Here is a 26,886-nt window from a genome sequence, read left to right as displayed (position 1 = left end):
ACAGAGAGGAAATTCCAGAATGACTAAGGTGCCACCGATTCGAGCGCCGCACCAAGCACACCAACCGTCAGAGCACCGAGTTTTTCTCGTGAGATCGTCACCACGATCGACTTCAAATTACGACGCACTTCAGGACTGGGTTGGCGGCTATTGTGTATTAGCCCTGTACCATCAACAATGGCCAATATAATCAACATGCCGGCTGTTTTGGAGCTGCGCTTTCCTTTTGGCTTTGCTGTCTTGTGTGATTACATTGAGCAATGCTGACGCCAGCTTCGGTCGCACACACTCTGTTGCGGCATATCGGATACCTTCGTCGGGCTGTTCGCTCGTCGTTGGAAGAGCAGCTAACGACCAGCCCGATGAACTGGTAGCTCTTGTCATAAATTCGATATCGGGTCGCAGTACCTCGACACCTTGTCCAAGGACGGAGACTATTTGTAGCTGAGCTCCATAATACTCTCATCGATGGTCACTCCACTCCGCATTTCTTGATCGGCATCACCAAATCAATTCAAGTTCATCCACTGCGAGAATGTCAACGAGACTATCGGTCGCGCGAGCGATAGTCGATGACGAATCGACAGTGCTGCTGGAGCAGAGCGACATGGAGGCAATGGGCGTTGCGCACGGCGACGTGCTGCTGCTGACTCACGGTGGAAGAAAAACTGTGGCCGTTGCTCACCTGGACGAGAGCGATGGAGCTCAATATGGAGTAGCACGCTTGAGCACAATTATGCGGCGCAATCTCCACTTGGACATCGACGATGACGTCACGGTGACTTGTCTGGGGAGCGACGTGCCTAACGGGAAGTTCATTCGCGTCCTCCCCATCGACGACACTGTGGACGAAGTCACGCTGGACGAGAAGCTGTTCGATAACTATCTGCAGCCATACTTTGCGGATGCATTCCGTCCCGTCCAGCAGGGCGATCTCTTCCTCGTGAGCAGCGTCGTCAGCGGAGGGTCTGACGTCGAGTTCGTCGTTGTCGAGACTGATCCGAAGCCGTACTGCATCGTTGGACCCAAGACCGACATCTTCTACAAAGGAGAACCAATATTTCGCCAGGATGTTCTGTGAGCTAGAGGCGAAAACCCTCCCCTGATAAATAAATGACCAAACATGATGAATCTCTACTAACGATCACCGCTCTACGGCTCATCTCTCTCATTTCTTCGCATCTCTGATAGCCTCCAAGGGACGGGCGTTTCGAGCCTTTACTTCTCGTGCCGCCGTGACCATGGCCACTCCAGCCGCCGGAAGCAACCAGCGAGCCTCTGCAGATGACGAGGCAGCGCGAAAGCTGCGTATCCGCGCAGCCTTCGACATGTTCGACAAGGAGAAGAAAGGGAGCGTCATCCAGGAGTGCGTGCAGTGCTATCGAGCTCTACTGCAGAACCTGAATGAAGATAACGAAAACCTTACGCGACTCTTGCCTCGTAGGGAAGTGAGCACGATCATGCGGTACCTCGGTGCCTACCCGACCGAGAAGGACATCATCAAGAAGATCCTCCCAGAGGTAGGCACCTACATGCGTTCACTCGAAATCTGCTTTACAACTGACAACGTTATGTTATGTGGTACTTCTACAACTAATTCCTGACAAGATGCAAGAGGACGAGCCGTCGACGTTCGTGACGTATGATCGTTTTGAGAAGAAGATGCTGGAGGTGCTGTACACCAACGAGTACGAGCCTGACGCAGACGAAACTCTGCTCGCCGCGTTTCGGGTAACTCGCTGCTTGTATTTTCTGATGGTACCTGTCTTCAAACTCTGATGCTGATGTCTTTGATTGCTTGGTGTTGCTGTGAACAGGTGATCGACACGGAGAAGAAGGGCTACATTGAAGCTGAGGTGATGCGTGAATTGCTCACCACTAAAGGCACCCCGTTCCGAGAGAAGGAGATGGAAGGTAAGATGGAATCGATGACACTTGTCAGACTCTGTGAACTGATCCATCCTGTGATCTCCGTTGCAGCCTTTTTAGCGGCCGCGAAAGACCCGCCGACAGGTCGAATCTACTACGAAGACTACATCGCTCTGCTCACCCAGGCTCTGGACCCCAAGAAGATGTAAGATCGCGTTGATTTAGGCCCGAGCGGCGTTCATCAGAATACTCTATGGGCATAACGCTAGCACAAGACTTCAACACCATCCGGGTGAACACGCTATTTCTCCGATTCAAAGCGCTACTGTGACTCTACGAACTGTCTTTGGCACTGCACGAACAGTTAAAACTCGAGGTGCCAACGTCTGTTCTTGCAGTTGACTTGAATTTCTCCCGTTGTCAGGGACGTCGAACAGACAGATATTGGGGACAGCAGCACATGCAGGACTATTCGACACAATTTGTTGCGGTGGCGAAGACGTGAACGCACCACCTCCGACCTGAGGAACTGCAGGCGCGAACTCGCTCAGGTTCACGCGCACCTGGACCACCTTTCTCGGTCGCTTTCCAGGCACCGATTCCGAGCGTGGCCGCAAGTCTAGCGGTGGCTGAGCATCTGATGGCTGTTGTGGTGGTGGTGGTGGAGGAGGAGGTTGCTGCTGTTGTTGGGAATGACTTGGTGCATTTTCAAATCCAGAAAATGACGCTCGGCCTTCGATTGACTGAGGCAAATCTCGAGATCGGCTACATGCAGCATTGCGTAGACGACCAGCCGCGGAGACCCCCAAGGTCTTGCGAATGAGGTGCTCGGCGCTCTCGTGCATGTCCATCCGGCGCTTCTCAGCTCGAAAGCCGCCCGCACTCTCCATCTCGTCGTGCTGCAGTGCCAGCGTGTACTCCTGAATGGCTTGGTAGAACTCGCCCTCCGAGTTGTAGCAGCCAGCGCTGCACAACCAGGAAACGTTTAGTATCCGTCTTCTGAGCAGCAACACCTTCTTCAGCCTTTGCAGCCCCATGCCGCCACCTACCGAGCGTAGCGTGCCATCACGTGGTTCGGACTCAGCTCGAGCACGCGCGAGAAATCCCGGTGCGCGTCGTCGACGCGGCCGCTCTGGAAGAAAGCCATGCCGCGACTGAACCGACCGTGGACATCGTCCGGTCGAGAGCGCAGGATCTCGGAGAAGTCACGCACGGCCTGATCCCAGAGCTTGGCCTTCATGCAGGCGTGGCCCCGCACGGCGCGCGTATGCAGACAGGACGGGTCTGCTTGGAGCACTGCATGGCACTCGCGGATCAGGCGGTGGATGTCCCGGAGTCCCGCCGACGGATTTGGGTCCGACAGGTTTGAGTCCGACGATGAGGAAGATGAAGACGCCGGCATGGCCATGGAGCCGCTCGTGCGTTGCCGCGGTGCAGGTTCTTTGAGCCGCGCATTCGCAGCGCCTTGAAAAAATTCCGGGCGACAGTCGAACACCCGAGTAGCCGACCAAGGGCACGACCGGCACCATAGTCGACCGAGGTGTTCGAGTTGCACCTGGGTCGACAAAGTCCCCTTCGGCTTGACGTAAAGTGCTGACGGATTGCAAGATCTTGAAGAGCTTGTCACGCGTAGGCAGTGTAGCGGTAAAAAGAGTGAAAGTAGTATTATGGGAACTACCCAGGGCTCTATGAGGCGGACATACTCATACCGGTACTAGTAGTGATTCTAGAATGGAGTAGTAGTACAAGTAGTAGTAGTAATATTATCACTAATACTCCACTTGTACTCACGGCTGCTCAGCCTTGCTTGCGCGCGATATTGTGATGCAGCTGGGGAGAGCGCTTCCAAGGTTTTTCTTTGCGTAGGGCTGATCCAACGGATCCCACACATCATCGATCACAGCGTAGTCCATACGGGTTATGACACGGTTTCAGAAATTGTTATCTTCCTCGAGTAACGAATCAAAAGCCAGTCGATCTAGAATTGAGGTGGAAGTCGTGGTTGCTGGGTCAGGGTTAACTCGCCAGTATTACTATTGGAGTACTATAGTAGCGTGTCGTGTCCAACAAAATAGTACTAGTAGTAACATCGCTACTAGTATTACTAATACCGTCTATATCCAGTGATAATATTTATGTTGGGCACTATTTATCAAGTACTACTACTAATCACTGCGCGAGATGACAGTCCGTGATTTAATGAAAGTCAAAATGGCTCGTGTATTTGAAGAAAACTGCCGCTCCCAAGTATGGATAGTATATAGACACACTGCAGCTTGAGGGCTGTGGGTACGAAGGCTGCTTGGAGACCTCCGTCAGTGACGCGCACGCCCCAATTACACGATGAAGACGAACACGCGGGTCTGGTCTAGTTGGTTTAGCAGTCCACCAGCTTCTGGTAGAGCGAGCCGAGCTCCGTCTGCGTGAAGTCGAAGTGGTCGAGCTCGACAATCTTGATGAGACCGTCGCCCGAGTCGTCGATGAGCGTGACGTAGACCGTGGTGGAGTCGTAGGAGCGCGGCGCAAAGTTGTCGCCGCCGGGGCTGAGCACCTTGCCGTCGTAGAAGTAGTAGTGCGTGCTCACCTTGTCGCGGGCGTCGTTGGTCTCGATCACCTCGGCGATGTCGAGCTCACCGCAGCCGCCCACGGGGCCCATGCCGCGGCAGTTGCAGCCGTACTGGTTCGAGTGCAGCACCTGAGCGTTGAGCATCCACATGGATGGCTGGTTGGGCTTGGCGCCCTGCGGCATCTTGACCTCCGTCACGAACGCCTTCTTGCCACCGTTCCAGCCCTTGTAGTCATTGTCGCCGGCGAAGCCGAGGCACTCACCGTTGCACTTCTCGCCCGTCATGATGTTGATCTCGGCACCCGTGGAAACGCCAGGGCCACCGCCGACCTTGCTGGGGTCCGAAGCCTCCGCAAGCACGCCCTTGAAGACCGTGGGAGCATCAGCCTTCGACAGACCGTCCTCAGACGCGTAGCCCTGGGGACCGTGCGCGTTCTTGCCCGAGTAGTCAATGTTCTTGTTGTTCATGAACACCATGTTCTCGACCGTACCGGACTTGCGGCAGTACGACGACACACGGCTCCACGTGCCATTGCCGCCCTCGTCAGAGTACACAGCGATGTTCTCGATCTCCATGGGGCCACGCATGACCAGCGAGCAAGGCTCCGACATGGGGCCCACGGGGCTCTGAAGGCTCACCGGTTCCTTGCTGCACGAAGCAAGGTCCTTCACGCGGTTGTACGAACCAGCCACGTTGCCTGCGTTCTCGCCCTTGTACGAGTACTTGGACTTGACCGTGCCCAGGTCCGCGTAGGTCTGCACCGTGCCCTGCGAGCCCTGCTGCTGCTGCTGGGAGCCCTGCTCCTGCTGCGAGCCCTGCTGCTGAGAGCCCTGCTGCTGCTGCGCTCCACGCTCCTCCTCGGAAGGAGCAGCCGTGGTCGAGGCAGGGGTCGTCACGCCCACCTTAACAGAGGGCTGGCCCTGCTGCGACTCGTAGCCGCTGCCGCCATTTCCGCTGGCGCAGAAGGTGACGTCGAGCTCCGTGCCGGCCGGGCAGTGGTGCGTCTTGGTGTCGTCCTTGGGGAACTGGTAGGCGTCGCTGCAGCCGTCGGCGGGGCAGTCGAGCTTGGCACAGCTGCCCTGGCCCACGTTCGTCTTGGGGGTGACCGTCATGGGCACGTTGAAGCCCGTCTTGCCGCCGGATTTGGCCTTGCAGTCTTCGAGGCAGGTGCAGTCGCCCGATCCAGGCGAGATGATGCTGATGTCATACCAGACACCGGTGTCACAGGCCATCTCGAAGAGCGTGGCCGAGTTGCTGTCGGTGTGGCGGAACATGTTCGCGGGGCCACTGACGTCCGTCGTGTAGGTGGCACCCGTGGCGATGGTTCCCACGCTGGTGGAGGCCGAGCCAGACTGGCTGTGGTACAGGTCGATGGAGAACGTGCACTGGTTGATGAAGTTGACGGTGGTGGCCGACGCCACCGTGGCCAGGCACGCAGCCAGGGCGAGCTTCACGGGCATCGCCACCTTGACCATGGTAGCAGATATGTAGAACGGAGAGGGGGGGGGGGTCTCTAAAGTAGAGCAGCAGGCGACAAGCAGGCAGGACGAGTTCGAGCCAGCGAGCAGAATGCAAAATGATCCCAGCTTGCGCCCCGTGCCCGCCAAGACAGACAAGGATATTGCACCCTGCCAGCAGTTGAGAAAGCCCCGGCTGCTGCTTGCTGGAGGATCGTGGTAACGGTCGAGAGCGCACCGTGTGGACTGACTATCTAGAAGTCAGACCACAAAGTTTCCGCTAAAAGGGCTCGTGCCACTATACTAAATCCTTCCAGAATCAATAAAATGTTTCGTCATTTTCAGTAAGTAAACAGGGGTTGGCCGGGAGGCGGCCCTTGAAATTGGATATACCCGTCGAAATGGGTTCCTGAATTTTTGCTGTGCGAGCGGCGACTCACAACTTCACGACGCGAATAGAGCCCGCCCTGCCCCATTCTTGAAGACTGCAAAGCGTAATGTCGTCCGACTCGGACTCCGATTCCCTGAGGTGTCCAGAGGGATCTGCTCGAACGGCGAGAAGTTGTGGCGTGCGAGTGCGTGCGGCGCCAGCTGGGGCGCGTGAGCTCCACACGAGCGGGCACCCGTTTGAAGATGCAAGTTGCCAACGCAGTGCGTTACATGTACAGTCCAGTACTTGGCGCCAGGGCAATCAACAGCGTCAAGGTTCCAGCGGCGGCGCATCTTACGGAGCCGCGAGACCGGATCGGCAACGCGAAAATCAATTAGCCCTGCTGCCGACCGATCCCGCTTTCGCTCGACGCGTGCATTTTCGCACTCGCGCATATTGAAAAACGCTAACCGAGATGGTTGGGGGAATTTTGCATGGGACTGAACCGCAGCCGAGCCAACTTCGATCTGATCCCTGGTCTCGAGACTATCGGATAGATAGGTTAATACCCGCGAGCTGGCCCTGCGCCATCGCACAGCTGCGTGAAAGTGAAGTTTCACGGAATTCGTGGGGAAGCTCAGAACTGGGAGAGCTTTGACATCTGCTCCGGGGGCAGCGGTCTGGACAGACGACAGCTCCGGGACCGGAGCAGTTTGTCGTCCTGTCCTCCGTGTCTATCGAAAATCCCCTTAAACTTGTTGAAAAACAAGCAAATAATGAGAGTTTCGCGCGCGCGAAACTTGCTAGGTTGGCCACATTGCGATGATGCCCTTGGAGTCAAAGGCCCCGGTGCCGATCGCGCTCCCACTGGATACGTAAAGGCGTTTCGCTAGGCTTTGACTGCCATGGAGAGCTGCGCGGCCTATCGATAGCGAGCCGTCAACTTGGCGCTGCGAGTGATGGGTGCCGTACATGTAACTCTCGGTGGAACAAAGAATCGGACCAGCCGGCGCATTAATCACGCTGGCGAATTCAGTTCATACATGTGCATGATACCTGCGCTGGCAGAGCTAGCAAGGGCATCGCGCGCTGCGATGCCAAAGCCTCAGCCATGGATACCTCACCATCGTTCTTCCGGTCTGTGACAAAGACACTATCCTGTCATGCGCCACACCCTCCGAAACGCTAGTTGAAGCGGTCGTCCCATTGCAGTGAAACGTTACCGCTGCTAAGGATCTACGAGCCGCTCACGTAGCAGCCCGGTGGTGGAAGGGCATCGCCCTTCCCTTCCGTGTGTCCCTATAGCTGCGAGCAGACCGTGTTCGCGAAAGAGGCGCCACAGGTACGTCATAAGACAGTCGACCCAGGCGTTCGAGTTGCACCCTGCAACCGTGGTGCTGGTCGTGCCCTTGGTCGGCTATTCTAGGCAGCTCGGGTGTTCGACTGTCGCCCGGAGTTTTTTCAAGGCGCTGGCGAATGCGCGGCTCAAAGAACCTGCACCGCGGCAACGCACGAGCGGCTCCATGGCCATGCCGGCGTCTTCATCTTCCTCATCGTCGGACTCAAACCTGTCGGACCCAAATCCGTCGGCGGGACTCCGGGACATCCACCGCCTGATCCGCGAGTGCCATGCAGTGCTCCAAGCAGACCCGTCCTGTCTGCATACGCGCGCCGTGCGGGGCCACGCCTGCATGAAGGCCAAGCTCTGGGATCAGGCCGTGCGTGACTTCTCCGAGATCCTGCGCTCTCGACCGGACGATGTCCACGGTCGGTTCAGTCGCGGCATGGCTTTCTTCCAGAGCGGCCGCGTCGACGACGCGCATCGGGATTTCTCGCGCGTGCTCGAGCTGAGTCCGAACCACGTGATGGCACGCTACGCTCGGTAGGTGGCGGCATGGGGCTGCAAAGGCTGAAGAAGGTGTTGCTGCTCAGAAGACGGATACTAAACGTTTCCTGGTTGTGCAGCGCTGGCTGCTACAACTCGGAGGGCGAGTTCTACCAAGCCATTCAGGAGTACACGCTGGCACTGCAGCACGACGAGATGGAGAGTGCGGGCGGCTTTCGAGCTGAGAAGCGTCGGATGGACATGCACGAGAGCGCCGAGCACCTCATTCGCAAGACCTTGGGGGTCTCCGCGGCTGGTCGTCTACGCAATGCTGCATGTAGCCGATCTCGAGATTTGCCTCAGTCAATCGAAGGCCGAGCGTCATTTTCTGGATTTGAAAATGCACCAAGTCATTCCCAACAACAGCAGCAACCTCCTCCTCCACCACCACCACCACAACAGCCATCAGATGCTCAGCCACCGCTAGACTTGCGGCCACGCTCGGAATCGGTGCCTGGAAAGCGACCGAGAAAGGTGGTCCAGGTGCGCGTGAACCTGAGCGAGTTCGCGCCTGCAGTTCCTCAGGTCGGAGGTGGTGCGTTCACGTCTTCGCCACCGCAACAAATCGTGTCGAATAGTCCTGCATGTCCTGCTGTCCCCAATATCTCTCTGTTCGAGGTCCCTGACAACGGGAGAAATTCAAGTCAACTGCAAGAACAGACGTTGGCACCTCGAGTTTTAACTGTTCGTGCAGTGCCAAAGACAGTTCGTAGGGTCACAGTAGCGCTTTGAATCGGAGAAAAAGCGTGTTCACCCGGATGGTGTTGAAGTCTTGTGCTAGCGTTATGCCCATAGAGTACTCTGATGAACGCCGCTCGGGCCTAAATCAACGCGATCTTACATCTTCTTGGGGTCCAGAGCCTGGGTGAGCAGAGCGATGTAGTCTTCGTAGTAGATTCGACCTGTCGGCGGGTCTTTCGCGGCCGCTAAAAAGGCTGCAACGGAGACCACAGGATGGATCAGTTCACAGAGTCTGACAAGTGTCATCGATTCCATCTTACCTTCCATCTCCTTCTCTCGGAACGGGGTGCCTTTAGTGGTGAGCAATTCACGCATCACCTCAGCTTCAATGTAGCCCTTCTTCTCCGTGTCGATCACCTGTTCACAGCAAAAACAACAAGCAATCAAAGACGTCAGCGCCCGAGTTGAAAACAGGTACCATCAGAAAATACAAGGAGCGAGTTACCCGAAACGCAGCGAACAGAGTTTCGTCTGCGTCAGGCTCGTACTCGTTGGTGTACAGCACCTCCAGCATCTTCTTCTCAAAACGATCATACGTCACGAACGTCGACGGCTCGTCCTCTTGCATCTTGTCAGGAATTAGTTGTAGAAGTACCACATAACATAACGTTGTCAGTTGTAAAGCAGATTTCGAGTGAACGCATGTAGATGCTTACCTCTGGGAGGATCTTCTTGATGATGTCCTTCTCGGTCGGGTAGGCACCGAGGTACCGCATGATCGTGCTCACTTCCCTACGAGGCAAGAGTCGCGTAAGGTTTTCGTTATCTTCATTCAGGTTCTGCAGTAGAGCTCGATAGCACTGCACGCACTCCTGGATGACGCTCCCTTTCTTCTCCTTGTCGAACATGTCGAAGGCTGCGCGGATACGCAGCTTTCGCGCTGCCTCGTCATCTGCAGAGGAAAATGGCACGTTTACGGTCAGTTCTTGGAATGCCATTCTGCTTTTTTTTCTCAATTGTTGTGAGCATGGGAAGCATGAAGAAGAAGAGCATCACCACACTCTCTCCGCCCCCAGCGCGGTACTATCGCTATGCAATTGAGCTTGAGCTCAAGAAAACCTTTTAACTATCTGGCTTGAAGATCTCTCGAGCAAGCAGCAATGGTGCGAGAGCATGTCTTTTTATACTGATCAACACAGGTGTCTTTACAACGTGGTCTTCACAGGAGCAAGGGATATGGATGAATCGATTTACTTGACAACTGCAAACACAATTCCTGGCGCAACACCTGGCGATTATGTCCAGGTAAAGCTTTGCTCTTGTCGGTTAACCTAGTTGTTAGCACGAGAAACTAATGCGACGTACCTGTCACCTTTTAGTGCTTGCATGACTCGCTACAATGTGGTTTAAGCGATTCCAGTCCTGTGCGACGAAACCTTAGTGCACTTGATGGTGGTGGAATTCGACTGGAACTGGGGATGACGATTCATTTTCTTCAATGTACGTGGGTGGTAAAATATGCGTTTGATCTCGACCCCGTGCTGTCGGAGAGAATTGATACGGTAGAGTCGAAACTGCGTGATCAACAGGATGCTTTAGACGGTGTTCGTGGGGAGCTGAACGCCATCCAAACACCCCCTTTTATTTGCCTCCAAGCAACTTACATAACGCAGTATTCGAGACTCTGCTGGAACAATGCTGATTGTGTTGAGTTCACGGCGAGTGGAGATGACGGGATAATTAAAATCCACCGACAAGGAGTTTACAAAATTGGAGGAGTCGTTAACAGTGCGCACAAAAGTTACGACCAGACTATTAGATTGCTGAAGAATGGCTGGTGCATCCAGCAAAGCTACTGCGCATATATGGGAAACAACCGCTACGTCGCAACCCCATACTTAGAACATTACGCCGGCAGTTTTTTTTCCTTACCGTAATTTACCACTGAGAACATTCCTGAAACCTTCTTTCGGGTGAGGACGACGCAACCTCTCGACCACCTTAGAAGTCTTTTCGATATTAGGGTAGTTTTAGAACCGCTAGACCTATACAATACATTGGTTAATAGAATAGAACATTATGCCGACAGTTTTACATTCATTATTATTATTATTAATCTTGACAAATATAAAGTTAATAATATACTACTGATGACGTACTCACCTGAACAATACCTAGCTAACAAAGAGCGAATCAAGGCCGCACAAAAGCGCTACTATCAGCGCACACGCGACGCTCGCTTGTCATACCAAAAGAGCTACGACGATATGAATAGAGAGCAGATCCGTGCTCGCAAGCACTGGCAGAAGCAAACAAGAAAGACCTTGCCCAGTGTGGTCCACGCTACGAATGAATTGACTTCAAATTGAATTGGTACTTCCACTAAATGATCAATTCAAATTTGATTCATCAGTGACGGTTCCGAGAACTAGTTCCATACCGAGGAACCGATAGGTAGCGATACTCTAATAGGACTGGACACAGCCGCTAATAACGATATGTCCTAATCGGACAACTAGCTGTTGGTGTCCTAATAGGACAGCTTCTAATAGCTACGTGTTGGTGTCCTAATAGGACAGCTCGCACTCAACACGTCTCTAGTGTCCTAATAGGACAACTCCCCGGAGCCGGTTTACGCTTGTCCTAATTGGACAGCTCTCAATCATCCCATTTGTCCTAAACCGAGCTGCGTTGTCCTAATTATGGAACGGTTTATGAACAGAATGCAAGTAATATACGGCGAATTTTAGGACAATAGGACAGTTTAGGACGCCTATTAGGACGTGTTATCTTTTACCCGAACACGTCAAGGACGTCGTGGGTTTCACAGAGTATTACGCGGGGGAAAAATGCTACGGCACCACCAACTAGGAGATCGTTGAGATGTTAGTGAGACCTCCGAGGGTTAAAAACTGGCAAAACACAAAGCAAGTAGGTTTTTCTTTATTTCTTTCCCAGGAACATTGCGGACAAAGAGTACATCCACTGAGGATTTAACTACCACCAGATACTACTAAATGTAGCTACAACGTTGGCCGTTCTTGCAATATCGATTGCAGCTGTATTCTGCTTCGAAGGTGTTGTGAGACAACCGCGCCGGATGCTGGTTGCGACGCAAAAGATATCGAGATCAAAACGTGCAAGCAGCACCGTGGGTAATAAACAGTTGTGTTCGTGGTTTTGTGGTTGGTTAGACAGCAGGAAAATATGATGTATCAGGTGGCCAGAAGCATACTTGCTCCCGACTACCGCGTAGTATTATATAATAGTAGCGGTCGCCATCAGTTTGAAAACCCTGGACTAGACCCATCTGATCCTTACCAGCTCCTTTAAAATCTGTGGCGTAGGAGAAGGTAACGCTGTGTGGTCTAGTTGCCACACTCGTATGGACGGTATGTCTCGAGTTCACGTCTCAGCGAAATCTGACTACCATGTACATGTACTTGTACGGTATCCTTCGAGCGGACCCGACTCACAATTGATCCTGTTCGTCGCCGAGTAACCTCCTCTGGTGAAAATGTCGTCGAGTGCAAGTTCGAGTGCAAGTTCGAGTGCAAGTTCGCGTGCAAGTTCGAGTGCAAGTTCGAGTGTCAGCGTCGGAATGGCTTTCGATGGGACCACTTCAGACATCGCTCGACAGCTCTATTACCGAGCCAAGGCCAACGATTCCGTCAGCCAACTCGTGCTGGACCAAGTTCCTGCTGCTGTGCAAACCCGCTTGGAGGACTTAAACTTGGACTGGAAGAAGCTGCCAGGGATCGCACAGCGAGCAGTACTTTGGGACACCGGCTACGCTTTCACGCTGCAGAACACGGCTGTGCAGGTTTGGACGCTCGGAAACCATACCATGGCGGACCTGGCGCTCACCGTCGACGAATACGAAGGAGCAGGGTGTGTCCCCATGAACTGCACGGAGCCTGACAGCACTGTCATGTACGCCAACCTGTATTGCAACGGGGCGCAGATGGACAACGTCGCCAAGTGCGTCGTGCAAGAGTTCGAGGACGACAACTCTTACCACGCTGCGATGTGGTCGACGGGTGGGAACCCAGCCACTGCCCCAACGCCTCGTGTGTCCAAACACGTTTGGTTTGACCAGGGTGCGAATGTATCGTACGCTATCATGGCGGTGCACACCGTGAGCATTGAGAATGAGCCGAGTTATAGTGTGTGTCCCGCCGGCTACGAAAACGGAGGCTATGGCTCGGTGATATTCCCTTGCCGAACAACCGCCAACATCACGGATGAAGACAAAGCTGAAATGCAAGTCGTCCAAGGGAGTGACTGGCTGTCACAATGGCTCACGGAGGATTACCCGGAAGCCGTTCTGGACCCGGGGAGCGATTTCGATTTGCTTCTGTTGATCCCAATCATTCTCGGAGGGATCATCCTTCTGGCCCTGGTTGGCCTTGCCATCTACTGCTGCAAGAGGAGACGACGACGGAGCATGCAGAACACGAATGAATTTAGTTCGAATCCAGATTCAAGCCCGAGTCCGAGCCCAATGTCGTATCTGCCCTACATGACATCACCTCCCAAACACGCCGATATGCGCGGCTCGAAAACTCGCCAAGCCACAGAAGCTGTCAGCGAACACTTGACTTCGGCCACGTACTCTGGAAGTGACCAGTCCTTTCAATTCCCAGGCGGCTACAGTGAGTACGAGTCCAATTCCACTTTGAAGATACTTCTCACGAGCAAGCTCCTGGTTGGAAAGAGAATTCCGGTCGAGAGCTTGAGCTTTGAGAGGGCTTTATCAAAAGGAGCTTCTGGTGAGGTGTGGCTCTGCGACTATGCTGGGCAGCAGGTAGCTGCGAAGAGGCTACTGCAAACGAAAGAACACAAAGTGGAAGATGTCCACGAGTTCGCAGAAGAGATTGAGCTCAACGCCAGCTTGGAGCACAAAAACATCAGCACGTTCATCGGTGTCTCCTGGAGCCGCTTGAACAGTCTGACTATGGTGACGGAGTACTTCCCTGTTGGTGATCTTCAGGGGTATTTGAGGAAAAACAACGATCTCTTGTCGTGGGCGAGGGATAAAATCCACATGGCCGTCGGTGTTGCTCAAGCGCTGGAGTACCTTCACAGTCGTGAGACTCCGATTATCCACCGCGACCTCAAGTCCAGGAATGTTTTACTCACACGCCGGCTTGAAGCAAAGGTGATTGACTTCGGCATAAGTCGCGGCCGGCTGGACAACACGATGACGGGAGGCGTGGGGACCCCGTACTGGACAGCGCCCGAGATTTTGGAAGGGAAGCGATACACGGAGCAGGCGGACATCTACTCCTTCGGTGTGGTATTGTGCGAATTGGACACAGGAAAACTGCCTTTCAGTGATTTCGAGGTGGAGGGAGGCCAACGGGTAAAGCCCTTCCACGTCCTACAGCGAGTCATCAGTGGCACCCTGCGTCCAAGTTTTTCAGAGGAATGCCCGCCCCGAATCAGCCGCGTAGGCGAGGCGTGCTCCGAACACGACCCAGCTTTAAGACCTACGGCAGCCCAGTTAGTGAGGATGCTTCAGGGTGACGAGTAGAAATGGACCTACCGGTAACTGCATCTTCAGCCTACAACAAGTTTGTTTTGAATAAGGTCCACTTTAGGCCAGATGGTAAGGTCCTCCACCACCTGATGAACAACTTCCATCCCGTTTACTATGCAGTGGACGTCGAAGGACCACCAGGCCCGAGGCATCTGGTGCTTTGACGGAGTAAGGCGTCGGCTGCCAGCATCTAAACAAGACAAAATAATGTCTTTACAGGATCTATCGAGTCGAAAGAAGGTATTATCATCTTGAACCAATGTGTGAAGGAGCAAAAGCTCGTGTGTACTGGATGGGCATAAAATAGCATAAACACTCATCAGACTAGAGTGCCGACCTTCCGAAACTAGTGCGAACGGTGCTTAGCTGTCTTGTCTTGATATGAAGCCGTCTATAATACAGGAGGGAGACTGGGCGGCTTGCATTGACTTGATTGGCCCCTACCCATTTCAAAGAAGTACGTAGTCATCTTCATCGTCTTCCCCGGCGCCAGATACACCCCCTGTGGCACTTGCGATTTCATCTTCGTTCATGTCGTCGCCCGAGAGGCAATCCGCCATGAGCAGGTCGCCTCCACTTGCAGCGTAATCCGGCCGGTGAGCAGCAACTGAGAATGGGCACATGCCGCCATCGGCCTTTACTTCATCGTGAAGCATGCGCACGCGCCTCTCGAAGTCCTCGTAGTCCGCGCGGTTTTCACACAAGAAGCCCAATGCCAACGACGGATCGATGCCGGTCACGTTCATCACCAGCGGGCGAGACGAGTGGACTGTGCGTAAATGTGTCTGTCAAAATACAGGATCAGTCGGTTAGCTCACCATACAAACGATCACATTCAGTGTTGGCACGACAGCTTACGGCTGTAGGGAAGGCCGCGTTGAGTTCCGGCGCGGGATGCACGTCGTGCGGGTCCAGGAGATGCAGCTGGTCCTGCTGCGTGCCGACGAAATAGACCGAGTGACCTTTCTTGCCTCCAATGACGCCCACGCTCTGCGGGAACGCGAAGGTCTTCTCCAGCGCCGGCACGTAGCGCTCGTTCACCTGGTCGAGTCCCAGTCGGAGCGGGATCAAGATCAGCAGCGCCGTGCTCCAGTCGCTGCTGTCCTCAGCAGTGGGGGGATGCAGCAGCGGGTCGAAGAACTCTGGCACGTTCTCCTTCTCCTTCACCTTCTCCTTCACCAAAGCCTCCTTCTCCCCTGCATCTCCGTCCTCCATGTGCGAGACGCAGAGTCTCGTCACGTCGTCCGTGTACACCACGCCCTCCTGGGGCACGTACATGGCCAGCTCTCCGCCGAATTCCCGGCGGTGGAGGTTCACCAGGTCGCGCAGCACCTGAGCCGCCGTGGTGGGGCCGTACCACTCGCCCGGCAGCTTGTCGTACTGCATGCCGAGCTTGACCATGTGGTGGATGGAGTAGCGGCACTCGACGTCGGGCGCGTCCGCGAACCAGCGCAGCAGCGCCACGTATTTCTCAGGCAGACGAGCGTCCCGCTCGGCCTCGAAGAGAGCGGGCAGACGCCAGTCGCGCCCCAGGAGCCGGCGCTGCAGCGCCTGCCCCAGCAGCATCTGCGCCGAGCGCAGCATGCAGCCCCAGCCAGCGTCCGTGGTGAAGTCGTAGGGCGTCATCTGCGGGAAGTCGCGGCGGTACGTGAACCACAGGATGGCCTCGAAGCTGCGCTTGTAGGCGTCGAAGTCGGCGGCCGCCACGTCGTCGTAGCGCCTTCCCAGCAGCCACACGGGCGCGCTGAGCGCCGCCGACGGCGTCACGTCCAGCGCCGAGATGCCGTGCGCGAACTGCGACATGCGACTGAGTAAGTAGCCGCCGCTCAGCTCCCACGCGGCGCTGCCCAGCGCGTCCCAGACGGCAGAGGGGTCGAGAAGAGTCGCCAGCGTGGACGGCGCGCGTGCGACGCAAGGACCACGCGACGACGAGCGAGACGAGGACGAGGAGAGAGAGCGGACGAAGAGCTACACGACGAGCGCGGGCGCGGCGTCAGAGAAGCAGTAGAGGAAGAGACAGCGCCGCGCGAAGATGGCCCGACCACACCTTCCTCAACCCTTGGGGTTCAATATGAGAGATGAGGCGGAGTGCGGAAAAGAATCGCCATCTGATAATCGATATCGGAATAGACGGGTTTTAAGTGGATTACACACAGAGAAATGTTTAAGTGGACCACACATACTGGATTTCAGGTACACCACACGAATGTTTTTGGCAGAGTGTTGGTCGTGCGCATTTTCCCTCCGATTCAATGGCGCGCGCGACGGCCGAGATGCCGCGCTCGGCGGCGCACGTGCTGTCGTGGCTGCGGCGCTGCCGGCGCGAGGAGCTGCATGTGGAGCGTGTGCTGGAGAGCGTGCGGTCGGTGGCAGGTGTGGTGCCGCTGGGCGGGCGCGTGGGCGGAGCGGACGGCGCGACGCCGCCCGCGACGCCTCGCAACTCGGCGCTGACGCTGTTCGAGGCGGGAAAACGCGCGGATACCGGTGCCGACGCGGCTCCCGAGCAGGACGACGAGACGCGCTGGACGCTGCTGCTCTCGAGCTGCCAGTTGCCGGCCTCGGGCGGTCAGCAGGAGCTGCGCAAGGCCCTCGAGACGCTGCGCAAGGACGCAGGAGGCGAGAAACGCCTGCATGTCGACCGCCTGAGGCGCCAGTTCTTCGCGGCTAGAAGGGACTTCTTCGCTGTGCGTGTGGAGCTGCTGCGTGCGGCCAGGAACCCGCAGCATCCGAACGCACAGGCGGCCGAGGAGGTCGTGGACGAGCTGCTGAAGGAGGGACTGCGCGAGGCGCTGCTGGACGAGGTGCACGGCCGCCAGTTCTACCAGCCGCCCAGGCTCGCGGGCGTGGGGGCGGACGAACGCAAGGCGCTCGTGGCCTGGGAGCTGCAGTTCCTGGAGGAGGAGGCGCTGCTGAGAGAGCTCTTGCTGCTCACGCTCGTGGCGTCCAGGGAGAAGGCCACGCTCGAGAGCGCCGTGAAGATCGCCAAGACCGTGTACAGCTGGGAAGCTCGAGTGTTCGAGGACGTGTTCACGGCCAGCACGCTGGCGCTGCCCGTGGCGCAGCAGGCGGCGAGGCGGCTGACGCAGGTGGGAGTGCTGGTGGCCGTGAGATTGCTGCACTCGACGGGCGCGGTGCAGCAACATGCTGCGTTGCAGCAGGCGACGACGAGCTTCTTTTTGGCGGACTTGTGTGCACCGGACGCAGTGGCGTCGCCGGTGCCTGGTGTGCTGCTGTTGGCCTGGGCGACACTTCTGGGACGACAGTACCGGGAGATTTCGGAATTGAACAGGCAAAGTGAGGAGACGAAGGAGCTGGAAGCCATGCTGCAACAGACGTTGGCGGCGGCGGAGCAGCGACACAGTTTCCACTACTTGAACGTGCTGCTTCGCTCGTTGGTGTTCGGCAATGATTATGCAGATTCGGATAGTGGTGGCTTCGAACCGTTTTTGCAGCCTTTGAGTCTTCACGCAAAGACGCTGTGGGCGCTGCCGAATGTAGCTGCGTGGGCCGGGCTACGCGGCGCAGATTCAACGCAGCCACAACACCAGACTAGTCCAGACAGCTCTCCAATCTACCAACTTGTGGTCGCTGCGTTTTTGGACGAGATGCTATCGTCGTTGGGTTATATGGAAAACCTTGAGGGTGCGCAGCAGCTGCATGCTATGGTTAGATTCGTTTTGCCGGCACTTTCCAATGCAAGTGTGGCCCAACAAACTCTTGGAATTGACGTGGATGACAGCAACATGACTGGCATTATTGCAAGTGGAGAAAGTGCCGCGCTTCATGATCTGCTGACCAAGACTAGGGCCTTCTTGCCCACTAGTTTGTTATCGTGCGTTCAAATTTTCACAGCTCTTTGCTGTAACTTCCATGATGTTTCGTCGCCGCTTGTACTTCGCCAGGTGTTCAAGTATTTCAGTAAGCCTCGTGCGCGGTTGGAAGGCCAATTGATTATCACAAAAAGTGTTCGCCGTCCATTGCCACCAGCGGAATACTATTGCGAGATCACAAGCGACTCCGATCGTATACAATGCACGCGTTCGTTCGCCTATGAAGATGAGGAAGGTCGGTTGGTTGTGCCAGCGGAAACAGTTGGTGCCATCTTGCGCTCTGGTGATGAAATGCAGGTTGAATGGCTGATTGATGACAATCGTGACGAGAACAGTCCGTCATCTGTGTGGGACTTGTTGATGCGAAGCGCGGACAGTTTTGTGGCAGGGCTCCAATCTGGATCGTTTGCCGACCTACATCGCACAAACGCTGAAGACGTGAGTTTGGTCACGGCGTTCTTCGAGTTCGTCGTGCAACTAGGCCAGCAGCATGATGGCGGACAGTTTATATTGGGGGAGCTTGAGCGCCAGTGGGGTGAGGCGAGATTGCGCCGTTGGTGGCTTGATCATCAGCTCCCGTCTCCAGAGATTCATGTGGGTCAGCTCTTGAGGCAGCAAGTTTCGTTGCTAATGCTGCTTAGAGCGTCAAGAGAAAATCTGGTATCGTGGGGTATTCGTGACCGCTACACCCGTGAGCAAATTTTGGCGAACCTTGGTGACACTGGAGGTACCGATTTTGGGAGCTTTCATGTTGATAGGAGCAACTCACCCAACAGTTCCAATCCGTTAGGCGTGGACGGAGGTGTTCATTTGCTCCGCTTGTTGTTGGGAGTGCTAGATGGTTTTATACATGCCTCCCCTGGAGCAGCAATTGATGAAACGATGATGGATGGAGAGAGCACATGGTCTTGGGAGCAACTTCGCTTAGTCACAGCTTCCTTGATTGCCCTTCGAACGCTGTTGGCGACACCTGCAGGCGTGGATTTACTAATGAATTCTTCTCTTGGTGGTGGACAAGAAGAGTGCGTTAACGTAATCGTGAAAAGCGCCAAAAGACTTTTTGAGCTGCAAGAGCGAATTACTGGCAAGTATCCAGTCGTTTTAGCGACACAGGATATTTTCATGAGTGTGGTGAGATGGTTTCTTTCTAAGGAAGCGCAAACACTTGCGAAACCTTACAGTTCTGAGACCGACGGGTATCATACATTTATTGCCACAGAGAGGCTCTGGCTTGTTGGTGCTGCGGAGTTTGCAATCGAAGTATTATCCACACATGAAAGTTGGAAGTTTATATCCACCTCTGATCGATGCGAAGTCACTGAACGTTGTTTCCGTTTGCTGTATGTGCTTGTGCTTCCGCGCAAATACGTTAACGAGCGGAACGATATGGTGCCAGCGTTTGAGGTGGCTCTACGTGAAACTTTATCGTCGGATATGTCACTCCTCATGAAGTTGCTGCGTTCATCCTGCGCGGTCCTTTCATCGCTGGAGGGTCACATGGGCAACTGGAATAGTATCGCCATGCCCGACAATGAGGAAGATGATGACTCATCCGCCAAGGGTGACAATGGTGGCCAATTTCCTCTTGTGTACGAAACCGAAGTCGACAGTGCTGGTGTGAATCTTGTACAACTTGAATCCCTTGTAACGACGTGTTTGCGATTCTTGGCGTTGCTTGTTGGAAGCCAAACTGCGTCTGTGGATGCACAAGTTGCTCGGAAAATTTTGTTAACGCCTATTGATGATGGGGGACCGAAGAAGCGCAAATCACTGACAATTGTTACGCTATGTGGCGGATACCTCGGATATTCAGTGGAAAACACACCTGAAATCGCGTACTGGTCTTTGCAGCTCCTACAACAAGCAGCAATCGTGCTGGATTATCGTCTGGAACGAGAAAGTCGTGATCTGTCCTCGATGCATACCCTCGTCGCTCTCTTCCATGGATATCAAGATCTTCCTCTCGTCCGTGGGATGTTTTCGCGTCTGTTGCGAGTATCGTCACCACGGCACCACACGTTGCGAAAAGAGGTTATTGAGATGCTGACCTTGTGCCTTGAGCACCAGCCAGGCTTTTTGGCTCTTCTTCTGTTCGGCAATGATCGAAAGGACGGATCATCCGCAAGCGACACTAGACATGATAAATCCAAGGACGATCCTTTGCCATTCGTGGCATTGCTGGAGAAGTTTTTCGTGGCGTCAGAACAGCTTTTGGAGCAGTCCTCTGATCTCTTCTGTGCATTGTTGACTTTTCTTGTTCAAGTTTGGAAGGGTGCCATCCACAACGGCCTTGGTGTTCACCTGAAAATCATGGCGGCTGTACGTGAGCGTTCCTCCTTCTGGCCCAATGTGACACGGGCACTCAAAATCCATATGCCGGTGGAGTCTATAGAGGAACGTGGACTGCTGGACATGGAGTTAGCTGCGGCTACTATTCAAGGCACAGGTGATGTGGAGAGTCCATCAGAGGCGTACACCGGTCGCTCTAGTGCGTACGGGTATCTAGCGCGGGGTTTGATCCTTCAATTGGTGTCACATGAGTGGCACAACAAGGCCTCTAAACAGAGTGATCACCCATTGGTTGACGTGCTGGAATCCTTCAGGAAAGAGGGACTGTATTCGCATTGGCTGCGTACGTTCACGCGGTTAGACTATTCTCCGGCACAATTGGAGCAGCACGCATCGTCTATTCGACGTGCTTGCAACATAAACACACCCACCACCTCGAATCTACTAGGCGATATGCCGATCGGTGGTATCTCTCTGTACATCGAAGGACTCATTTGTGACGCAAGCACACTTAAATGGCAACTCAGTGCGGGAGGAGACATCAAAATACATACTTCTCCGGCGGATATTCGAGCGCTGAAGTTGGTGCAGTGGGGCAATTTGCAAGCAGCCTATCTTCATGCCCAGCTTTTCTCGTTATCAAAGTGGAAAGTGTTTATGGAGTTATGCAGCTTACAGGCTGGTATCTCGGCCGATTCTAGTGAGAAGGCCAGTGAATCGACCACACCGAGACGGCTTAAACGGAAAGAATCGATGATCTCATCACCTCCTCGCAGCAGTGTGATGAGTAGCACGGGTAGTGCGGGCAGTTCTTCAAGAATGCGGTTAACGGGACCATCGTCTACTGCATCTAGCTCGGACAGTGCGTTAGCTTCCTCACGCTTTTCCGGGGATCGCACGTCGTTTGGAATGATCCAGGTGCTCGCGGATGTCATCAAGGCTAGAGTTGCCCAGCACGAAAACCAAGACGAAGTGCTCGACTATTTTGTGCTGTTGCACCTCCACGACCTCGTGCAGCTCTTTGTATCGATGTTACACCATCAACTGTGCCTAGTTGTGCGCAAAACGCGCGACCCCAAGTTGTCTCAGACACGTCAGCGTCTAGACGGTTCTACCGCTGACCCCAACCTCAAGCTTAATTCAGGAGCGACATTTGAGTTACTTGCTGTTGTCGAGAAGGCTATTAGTGCGGTGCACGACTCGATGGTGAAAATTGCGCGTGAAGTGGAGCTGGTGCGACTGGGCGGCAATGAAAACAGTTTTTCTACTTCCTCCATCGATGGGACAGCAGTGCCGCTTTTTGCCCGCCTGGTGGCGGACTTTGATCAAAAGGTAGAAGGGGTGTCCGATGGATTGCAAAAGTCGCTTTTTACTGCTGCGTTGCTGCTCGTACGGCACTTGAGCAAGATTAGTCACCAGAATCACGCTATGGATGGAGATTCAGAGATGGAGATTGTGGGCCCACCTAAGCCGCTCTTGCAAGTGAAGTTGATCGCACACTGCATGAAAGCTATCACGCTATGTGACCATCGACCGAAACCCACAGCCACTACCCAAGCTCTGTTTCAGCTAAGCTGGTGCCTGTTCCAAGAGGTCTTGGACAGCTTCGGCAGTGTTGATGCGCCCAAGCCGAAGTTGCGCATGGCAAGTGCGGTGCAACTGAATCCTTTCTTAAAGGAGTTGGAGCACGATCAAGAAGGTATTGGCGCACTCTTTCACCTGCTTGTACAGCGCTTTCGTTCTCCAGCATACAGCAAAGAGGCGACGATAAGACAGGAGGAGGCATGCCAAGTGTTGCGCGGTCTGGCAGCAGTCGCATGGAACCCGGATAATGCAGCGTTGTGTCAGCGCGTGATGCTGACAAACAACTGTTCGTCCCGATTGCGCTTGCTCTCGCTGCTAGGCTCACAATTGCTACCGCTCCTCCAGGCTCAGATGGAGCGAGAAGAATCCACCAGCCACATGCGCGGCTACGTGTCGGTATCAAACGTTACTACGGAGGGTCAAGCTGAAGACAAGAGCTTGGAGCGATCTGTAGCACACCGCATGTGGTGCCTAGTACTTGACTTTGTGAGCGGTCTGCTTCGGTTGCGAGAAGAGCGCGATATGGAATCTGAGGCGGACGTGTGGGACTTTATGTCTCAAGCTGAACCGCTAATGCTTGCGGCTGTGCAGCCCTCATCATACCAGCGCCTGACTCGTGCCGTTGTTGCTGAACACCAGGCGTTGTTGCGGTTGTTAAGCGCTCTCAGCGGATCTGCATCCCGACGGAAGCACTGGCGCCAAGCATTCCCGTCCAATGCTGTTGTGCTAATGGAGCAAAGTCGTCAACTCCTGCGGCGTGCTTGTGTACTACTTGGTAGTTGTTCGACGGAGATCAGTCGACTTCGCAAGGAGCGATCGCAGAAGGGAAAATCACCAAACAACAAATCTGTGGTGGGACTTAGTTTAATCCCTAAGTCGCCACGGTCACCTCGCTCGCCGTCAGCCTTCACGTACGCACATCAGACGCTGCTGCATGACCACCTTCAGGCTGTCCGAAATGTGGAGAAGCGAAATCTGACCGAGTTCCACTGCGGGATGGAGATCGAACTCGTGGAGGTTGTTCGGTTGGCAAGCATACTGCTGACGAAGTGGACCAGTTCTCTGACTGATCGCGACGCTATTCTCGTAGTGGACGGCGTACGATATGTCGACGAGGAGCGGCTCGTGCCACTCCTTGCATTTATACCCCCTAGCGAAGCGCGCTCCATGAACAGCGACCCAGGTTTGGGTCATCTTAGTCTCGCGATGGACTTTATGCTGGATCAGCTCCTTGCGGAAGAGGACTCTCAGCCGAAGCATGCGAAGCCATTTGCAGTGCTACGAAACGCTATCGATACGTGCGCGTTGCTCTTCCTAAAAACTTATTTGCTCCACGCGGAGCTGTATGAGCTCGTAAAGCGCGACCGCGAAGAACTCCACCACTTTTTCCGCCAGTTCAATGCCCGACTGAGTGGAGATAACAGTGGCGCCACCGTCGGTGTTGACGCGGAGCTGCTTGAACAAATTAGCAAGGTACGTGTGCAGTGCTGATACCGCAACGGTGGAAATTTTGTAATGACTTGACGCTTTGTTGACAGATTGTTGCTGGATGAGGGCCGGTCAAGAGCGAATGACTAGATGAAACAGGTAGAATGGCATCACGCAGAAGTATGCTGCAGTATGCGGCATGATTCGTCTGGAACGGAAGGTACCAATACATCATCATTCAAACCGCGGTTTCCTGTGAAACTCTCATTGTTCTGGGATACACATAATGGAGAGGTGCGCAGGGTCAACTGTATTTATAGACTAGGATACTGGTCACGTTGAAGTGGTCGGCTGTCATGACGTTGGCTCACGCCGAAGAGAACGACGCCCTCCACCGAAGCGAACAGCTGCACCGCTCAGGCGCCGCCAGCAGCGCCAGGTCCGTGTCCATCATGTACACGTCTTTGCCCTCCGCCTTGTACTCGGGTTCCTCGATCCCCGTCTCGTTCAGGAGCACCTGAAATTATTCGTTCAATAGCGTGAGCGATTCGTTGCTACGAGCCGCTATATCCCAGCGCCTTCTGCTGCGCCACGCTGCGCGGATGGCCAGCCAGAGCCATCGCCTCGCACGGAGACACACCCAGGATCTTGATGTTGTCGCGCACGGAGATCAGTGTCGCGTTATAGTACTCGCGCGGGGCCAGGATCTGCGTGCCGTTCCCGTTGTTAGCGTCCGTGCGGCCGCCCATGAAGTCGATGGTCACGTTGCCGGCGTCATCGAGGGCCACCTGGCCCGCCAGCTCGATTCGGTCGGCCGTTGACAGCGTCAGTTACGACTCCTTCACGGGCTCCAGCGCGGAGTTGATCTTGTCCGCACCGGCGTTCACCGGCCAGTTCTTCTGCGGCGAGAAGCGGCGTGGGACCTGGCAAGAAAACCTGGATAGCTGCTGGTCCTGAGGGCCGTTATTGACAGAGGTAGATCGGTATCACCGTGATTCCAAGGTCCAATTGCGCACGAAATAGGCGAGTATCACGGCTGATGAGAGTGAAATTCAACGGTTCACGTGATTTTTCAATTGTCATTTCCCGGCTACTTCCCGCCTCTCATGCGAGGCCCTCCCCCCTCTCATTTCTCCCCCTCTCTGGGCTCGCGCTCGCTCAAGCATGGGCCTGGATAGCGGTGCTGAGTTAGATGAGCAGACGCTCTTTGGTGGTGATAGTGACCTCGTCGACGAGCGCTTTGGCGACAGCGCTTCGGAAGGCGAACTCTTTGCCTGGAGCGACACGCTTCGGAAGAAGAGTTCATGGTAGGTAGCGCGCGTGAAATGATGGTGGTACTGGGATCTGCATCGAGGGAATTCAACGACAAAATTCCGGTTTTGCTCCTTGTGATACCGTGAACCAGCAAAGGTTCACGAGGATCATAATATGATCCTCATATTATGATACCTTTTGTGATACCTCGTGATACCTCATGCCTGGCTATGCACTTGTGGCCTGGCTCTGTCAGAGACGATTTTGCTCGCAGGTATCACGGATGATACCAAAATCTACCAAATGAGATGCAGTGTTCTCGGGATTTTATCCAGTCCAGAGTAATTGGGTGCGCGTACTAGTCTCTATATAAACACATATCCCTGAATCACTTATAAGAAGACAAAATAATAATGTATCGGGACGAACCTGCCAGGTTTTATACTTTGGCGAATAGTATATTATCCAGTGCGTGTTGCCTGAGTCTTTTAGGGGCGACATTCGCGTGACAAAAAAATCTGGATGTTGCTTGTAGCGCATAATATGAGGGGAGGGGGCTCAACTTACGAGGCCAGGCAGTAGATATCCGCCCGGCTACATAATATGTAATATAATATTATTATAAAACAAACGCACCACAGATAGATCAATGTCATTCTCGGTTGGTACCATCCTTCGGTTCCATACTCCCTAACCGAGGCTACGTTGTTCGGTCACACATGATCTTCCGTAGGTGCAAGCAGGTGTCTTCAGGCTCAGGGCCATTCTTAATTAACAGAGGTAGTCTGGCCAGTGAGTATTTTCTTTATTTTTTTTCAAAAGTGTCGGGCTTACCGAATTCCCTATGTTATCACATGTTTTCTGATGTTACTGAAGTTGTAGCCACTTATCTACAACGATTTCACAGGTAATTTAGTTTTTTGCTGTTTTCGAGGCTCAAGCATTTTGCCTGTATAGTCCGATCACCTTGGACTTTGAATATACATCTGGTGTTCTTTATTCAGGCAAAAGACTGTATATGTTATCGCATATAGTGCCAATCTAGCCAATGAGAGAGCTACATGTGTCCCCGCTGAATCTGCAAAGGTGGGACCAAAAAAAATGCGAGGTTACAATATCTGCACAGGTTGCGCATAAACGCTAATGTACTGCTTTTATAGACGCTAATGTTCTGCTTTTTAATGTTACGGATCGACATAAGCGGAGTTGCTCTAGATACGATGCCATAATGCATCCAGCAGTTCCTGATAGTGGCCGGAGTTACAGCATTCCAAGCCTGTGACGCCCAACTTAAGGCTGTGTAGATTGAGATCTTCTCCTGCGGCAGCCCTACTATATACCGATCAATGCTATCCTCGACCTTAATGCGCGTGAAGTGACTCTTGATGCACGCAATGATGCCCTGATCTAAGATACAATGTTCATTGTGGGCCTTTCATTTTCAACCGATCTAGCAACTCGATGTTTCCCGCAGAGACATTTCATTTTCCCGCAATGATCTTACTAATTCAGTACGTCTCACCTGACAGCTGTGGCAAATCTTGCGCACTGGCAGACTCCCGCACACTCTGTGTTCGCGGTAGATAGCCGATGGCAGTTGCAGATTCAGCGGGGACACCTGTATCGGGAAGCAACACCGTGCAACCTATGTTATCGCGTACAAACGCCCCATCTACCTCTCCCTAGCTCATTCTGCCATTTGATGGTTCCGAGACAACCCAAAGGAAGAAAGCGCTTGCCGGGCGGCCTTGGCCGCAAGGTGAGAACAAACACTGCTGCTTCGTTCTCTGCAGCACACAAGCTTGACGTCTTACGTCATCTCGAGGCCCACAACGATGCTAGGCAGACAATTCTGCTTTACTATCCTGACCTGCCTGCAGCAGCCGCAGGACCCTAACTCTGGCATGGCGCCGGTCTCAGGCCAAACTCGAAGCATTGTGCACCCAACGCGGAGGTGCCAGCAAGAAAAAAGCTCGCCAGAAAGGTGAGGCCACCATTCTGCCAATGGAGAGAGAGGCCGACCTCGTTCGGTGGGTGAATGACATGCGCGACGAAGGTGCGCCAGTCACGCCGACTATGCTGCGCATTCAAGCGCTAGATGTAGCTGAGGACGCTGGTATCAAGCCGTTC

General features: G+C 54.1%; 11 protein-coding genes across 12 annotated transcripts; 6 read left to right on the top strand and 5 right to left on the bottom strand.

Annotated features, from left to right (window-relative positions):
• Nucleotides 1-535: 535 nt before the first annotated feature.
• Nucleotides 536-1,081, top strand: IUM83_14837 (transitional endoplasmic reticulum ATPase; the record flags this gene model as incomplete). The annotated part of the gene is made up of 1 exon (XM_067939611.1): nucleotides 536-1,081. One exon carries the CDS (start codon nucleotides 536-538, stop codon nucleotides 1,079-1,081), a length of 546 nt encoding a protein of 181 aa, XP_067787953.1.
• A 160-nt stretch (nucleotides 1,082-1,241) lies between these two features.
• Nucleotides 1,242-2,078, top strand: IUM83_14836 (EF-hand calcium-binding domain-containing protein 2; the record flags this gene model as incomplete). Its single annotated transcript, XM_067939610.1, has 5 exons — nucleotides 1,242-1,366; nucleotides 1,445-1,520; nucleotides 1,609-1,731; nucleotides 1,818-1,914; nucleotides 1,981-2,078. The coding sequence occupies 5 exons, from the start codon at nucleotides 1,242-1,244 to the stop codon at nucleotides 2,076-2,078; spliced, it is 519 nt and encodes a 172-aa protein (XP_067788014.1).
• A 56-nt stretch (nucleotides 2,079-2,134) lies between these two features.
• Nucleotides 2,135-3,277, bottom strand: IUM83_14835 (dsRNA-activated protein kinase inhibitor P58; the record flags this gene model as incomplete). The annotated part of the gene is made up of 3 exons (XM_067939609.1): nucleotides 2,135-2,145; nucleotides 2,657-2,835; nucleotides 2,919-3,277. 3 exons carry the CDS (start codon nucleotides 3,275-3,277, stop codon nucleotides 2,135-2,137), a joined length of 549 nt encoding a protein of 182 aa, XP_067788015.1.
• A 969-nt stretch (nucleotides 3,278-4,246) lies between these two features.
• On the bottom strand, nucleotides 4,247-5,911 carry IUM83_14834 (Secretory protein OPEL; the record flags this gene model as incomplete). Of its 2 annotated transcripts, XM_067939607.1 has the most annotated exons (2): nucleotides 5,104-5,133; nucleotides 5,198-5,911. In XM_067939607.1, the coding sequence occupies 2 exons, from the start codon at nucleotides 5,909-5,911 to the stop codon at nucleotides 5,104-5,106; spliced, it is 744 nt and encodes a 247-aa protein (XP_067787954.1). The 2 variants fall into 2 exon arrangements, with proteins under 2 accessions (XP_067787955.1, XP_067787954.1); XM_067939608.1 differs by having other exon boundaries at nucleotides 4,247-5,911.
• Nucleotides 5,912-7,786: 1,875 nt separating this feature from the next.
• Nucleotides 7,787-8,929, top strand: IUM83_14833 (dsRNA-activated protein kinase inhibitor P58; the record flags this gene model as incomplete). The annotated part of the gene is made up of 3 exons (XM_067939606.1): nucleotides 7,787-8,145; nucleotides 8,229-8,407; nucleotides 8,919-8,929. 3 exons carry the CDS (start codon nucleotides 7,787-7,789, stop codon nucleotides 8,927-8,929), a joined length of 549 nt encoding a protein of 182 aa, XP_067788016.1.
• A 56-nt stretch (nucleotides 8,930-8,985) lies between these two features.
• On the bottom strand, nucleotides 8,986-9,827 carry IUM83_14832 (EF-hand calcium-binding domain-containing protein 2; the record flags this gene model as incomplete). The annotated part of the gene is made up of 5 exons (XM_067939605.1): nucleotides 8,986-9,083; nucleotides 9,150-9,246; nucleotides 9,335-9,457; nucleotides 9,546-9,621; nucleotides 9,700-9,827. 5 exons carry the CDS (start codon nucleotides 9,825-9,827, stop codon nucleotides 8,986-8,988), a joined length of 522 nt encoding a protein of 173 aa, XP_067787956.1.
• A 2,603-nt stretch (nucleotides 9,828-12,430) lies between these two features.
• IUM83_14831 (TKL/DRK protein kinase) lies at nucleotides 12,431-13,869 on the top strand (the record flags this gene model as incomplete). Its single annotated transcript, XM_067939604.1, has 2 exons — nucleotides 12,431-13,754; nucleotides 13,823-13,869. The coding sequence occupies 2 exons, from the start codon at nucleotides 12,431-12,433 to the stop codon at nucleotides 13,867-13,869; spliced, it is 1,371 nt and encodes a 456-aa protein (XP_067787958.1).
• Nucleotides 13,870-14,820: 951 nt separating this feature from the next.
• IUM83_14830 (Cysteine protease ATG4B) lies at nucleotides 14,821-16,174 on the bottom strand (the record flags this gene model as incomplete). Its single annotated transcript, XM_067939603.1, has 2 exons — nucleotides 14,821-15,156; nucleotides 15,230-16,174. The coding sequence occupies 2 exons, from the start codon at nucleotides 16,172-16,174 to the stop codon at nucleotides 14,821-14,823; spliced, it is 1,281 nt and encodes a 426-aa protein (XP_067787957.1).
• Nucleotides 16,175-16,623: 449 nt separating this feature from the next.
• Nucleotides 16,624-18,322, top strand: IUM83_14829 (uncharacterized protein; the record flags this gene model as incomplete). Its single annotated transcript, XM_067939602.1, has 2 exons — nucleotides 16,624-18,203; nucleotides 18,274-18,322. The coding sequence occupies 2 exons, from the start codon at nucleotides 16,624-16,626 to the stop codon at nucleotides 18,320-18,322; spliced, it is 1,629 nt and encodes a 542-aa protein (XP_067787923.1).
• Nucleotides 18,323-21,399: 3,077 nt separating this feature from the next.
• Nucleotides 21,400-23,627, top strand: IUM83_14828 (uncharacterized protein; the record flags this gene model as incomplete). The annotated part of the gene is made up of 2 exons (XM_067939601.1): nucleotides 21,400-23,547; nucleotides 23,613-23,627. The coding sequence occupies 2 exons, from the start codon at nucleotides 21,400-21,402 to the stop codon at nucleotides 23,625-23,627; spliced, it is 2,163 nt and encodes a 720-aa protein (XP_067787924.1).
• Nucleotides 23,628-23,869: 242 nt separating this feature from the next.
• On the bottom strand, nucleotides 23,870-24,251 carry IUM83_14827 (Catalase/peroxidase HPI; the record flags this gene model as incomplete). Its single annotated transcript, XM_067939600.1, has 2 exons — nucleotides 23,870-24,019; nucleotides 24,168-24,251. The coding sequence occupies 2 exons, from the start codon at nucleotides 24,249-24,251 to the stop codon at nucleotides 23,870-23,872; spliced, it is 234 nt and encodes a 77-aa protein (XP_067787926.1).
• Nucleotides 24,252-26,886: the final 2,635 nt, after the last annotated feature.

The sequence above is a fragment of the Phytophthora cinnamomi genome, assembly GCF_018691715.1.
Source record: "Phytophthora cinnamomi strain GKB4 chromosome Unknown Contig56, whole genome shotgun sequence".
NCBI lineage: Eukaryota > Oomycota > Peronosporomycetes > Peronosporales > Peronosporaceae > Phytophthora > Phytophthora cinnamomi.
Note: the sequence above shows the minus strand (reverse complement) of the source record. Positions and strands in the feature narration are given on the sequence as shown.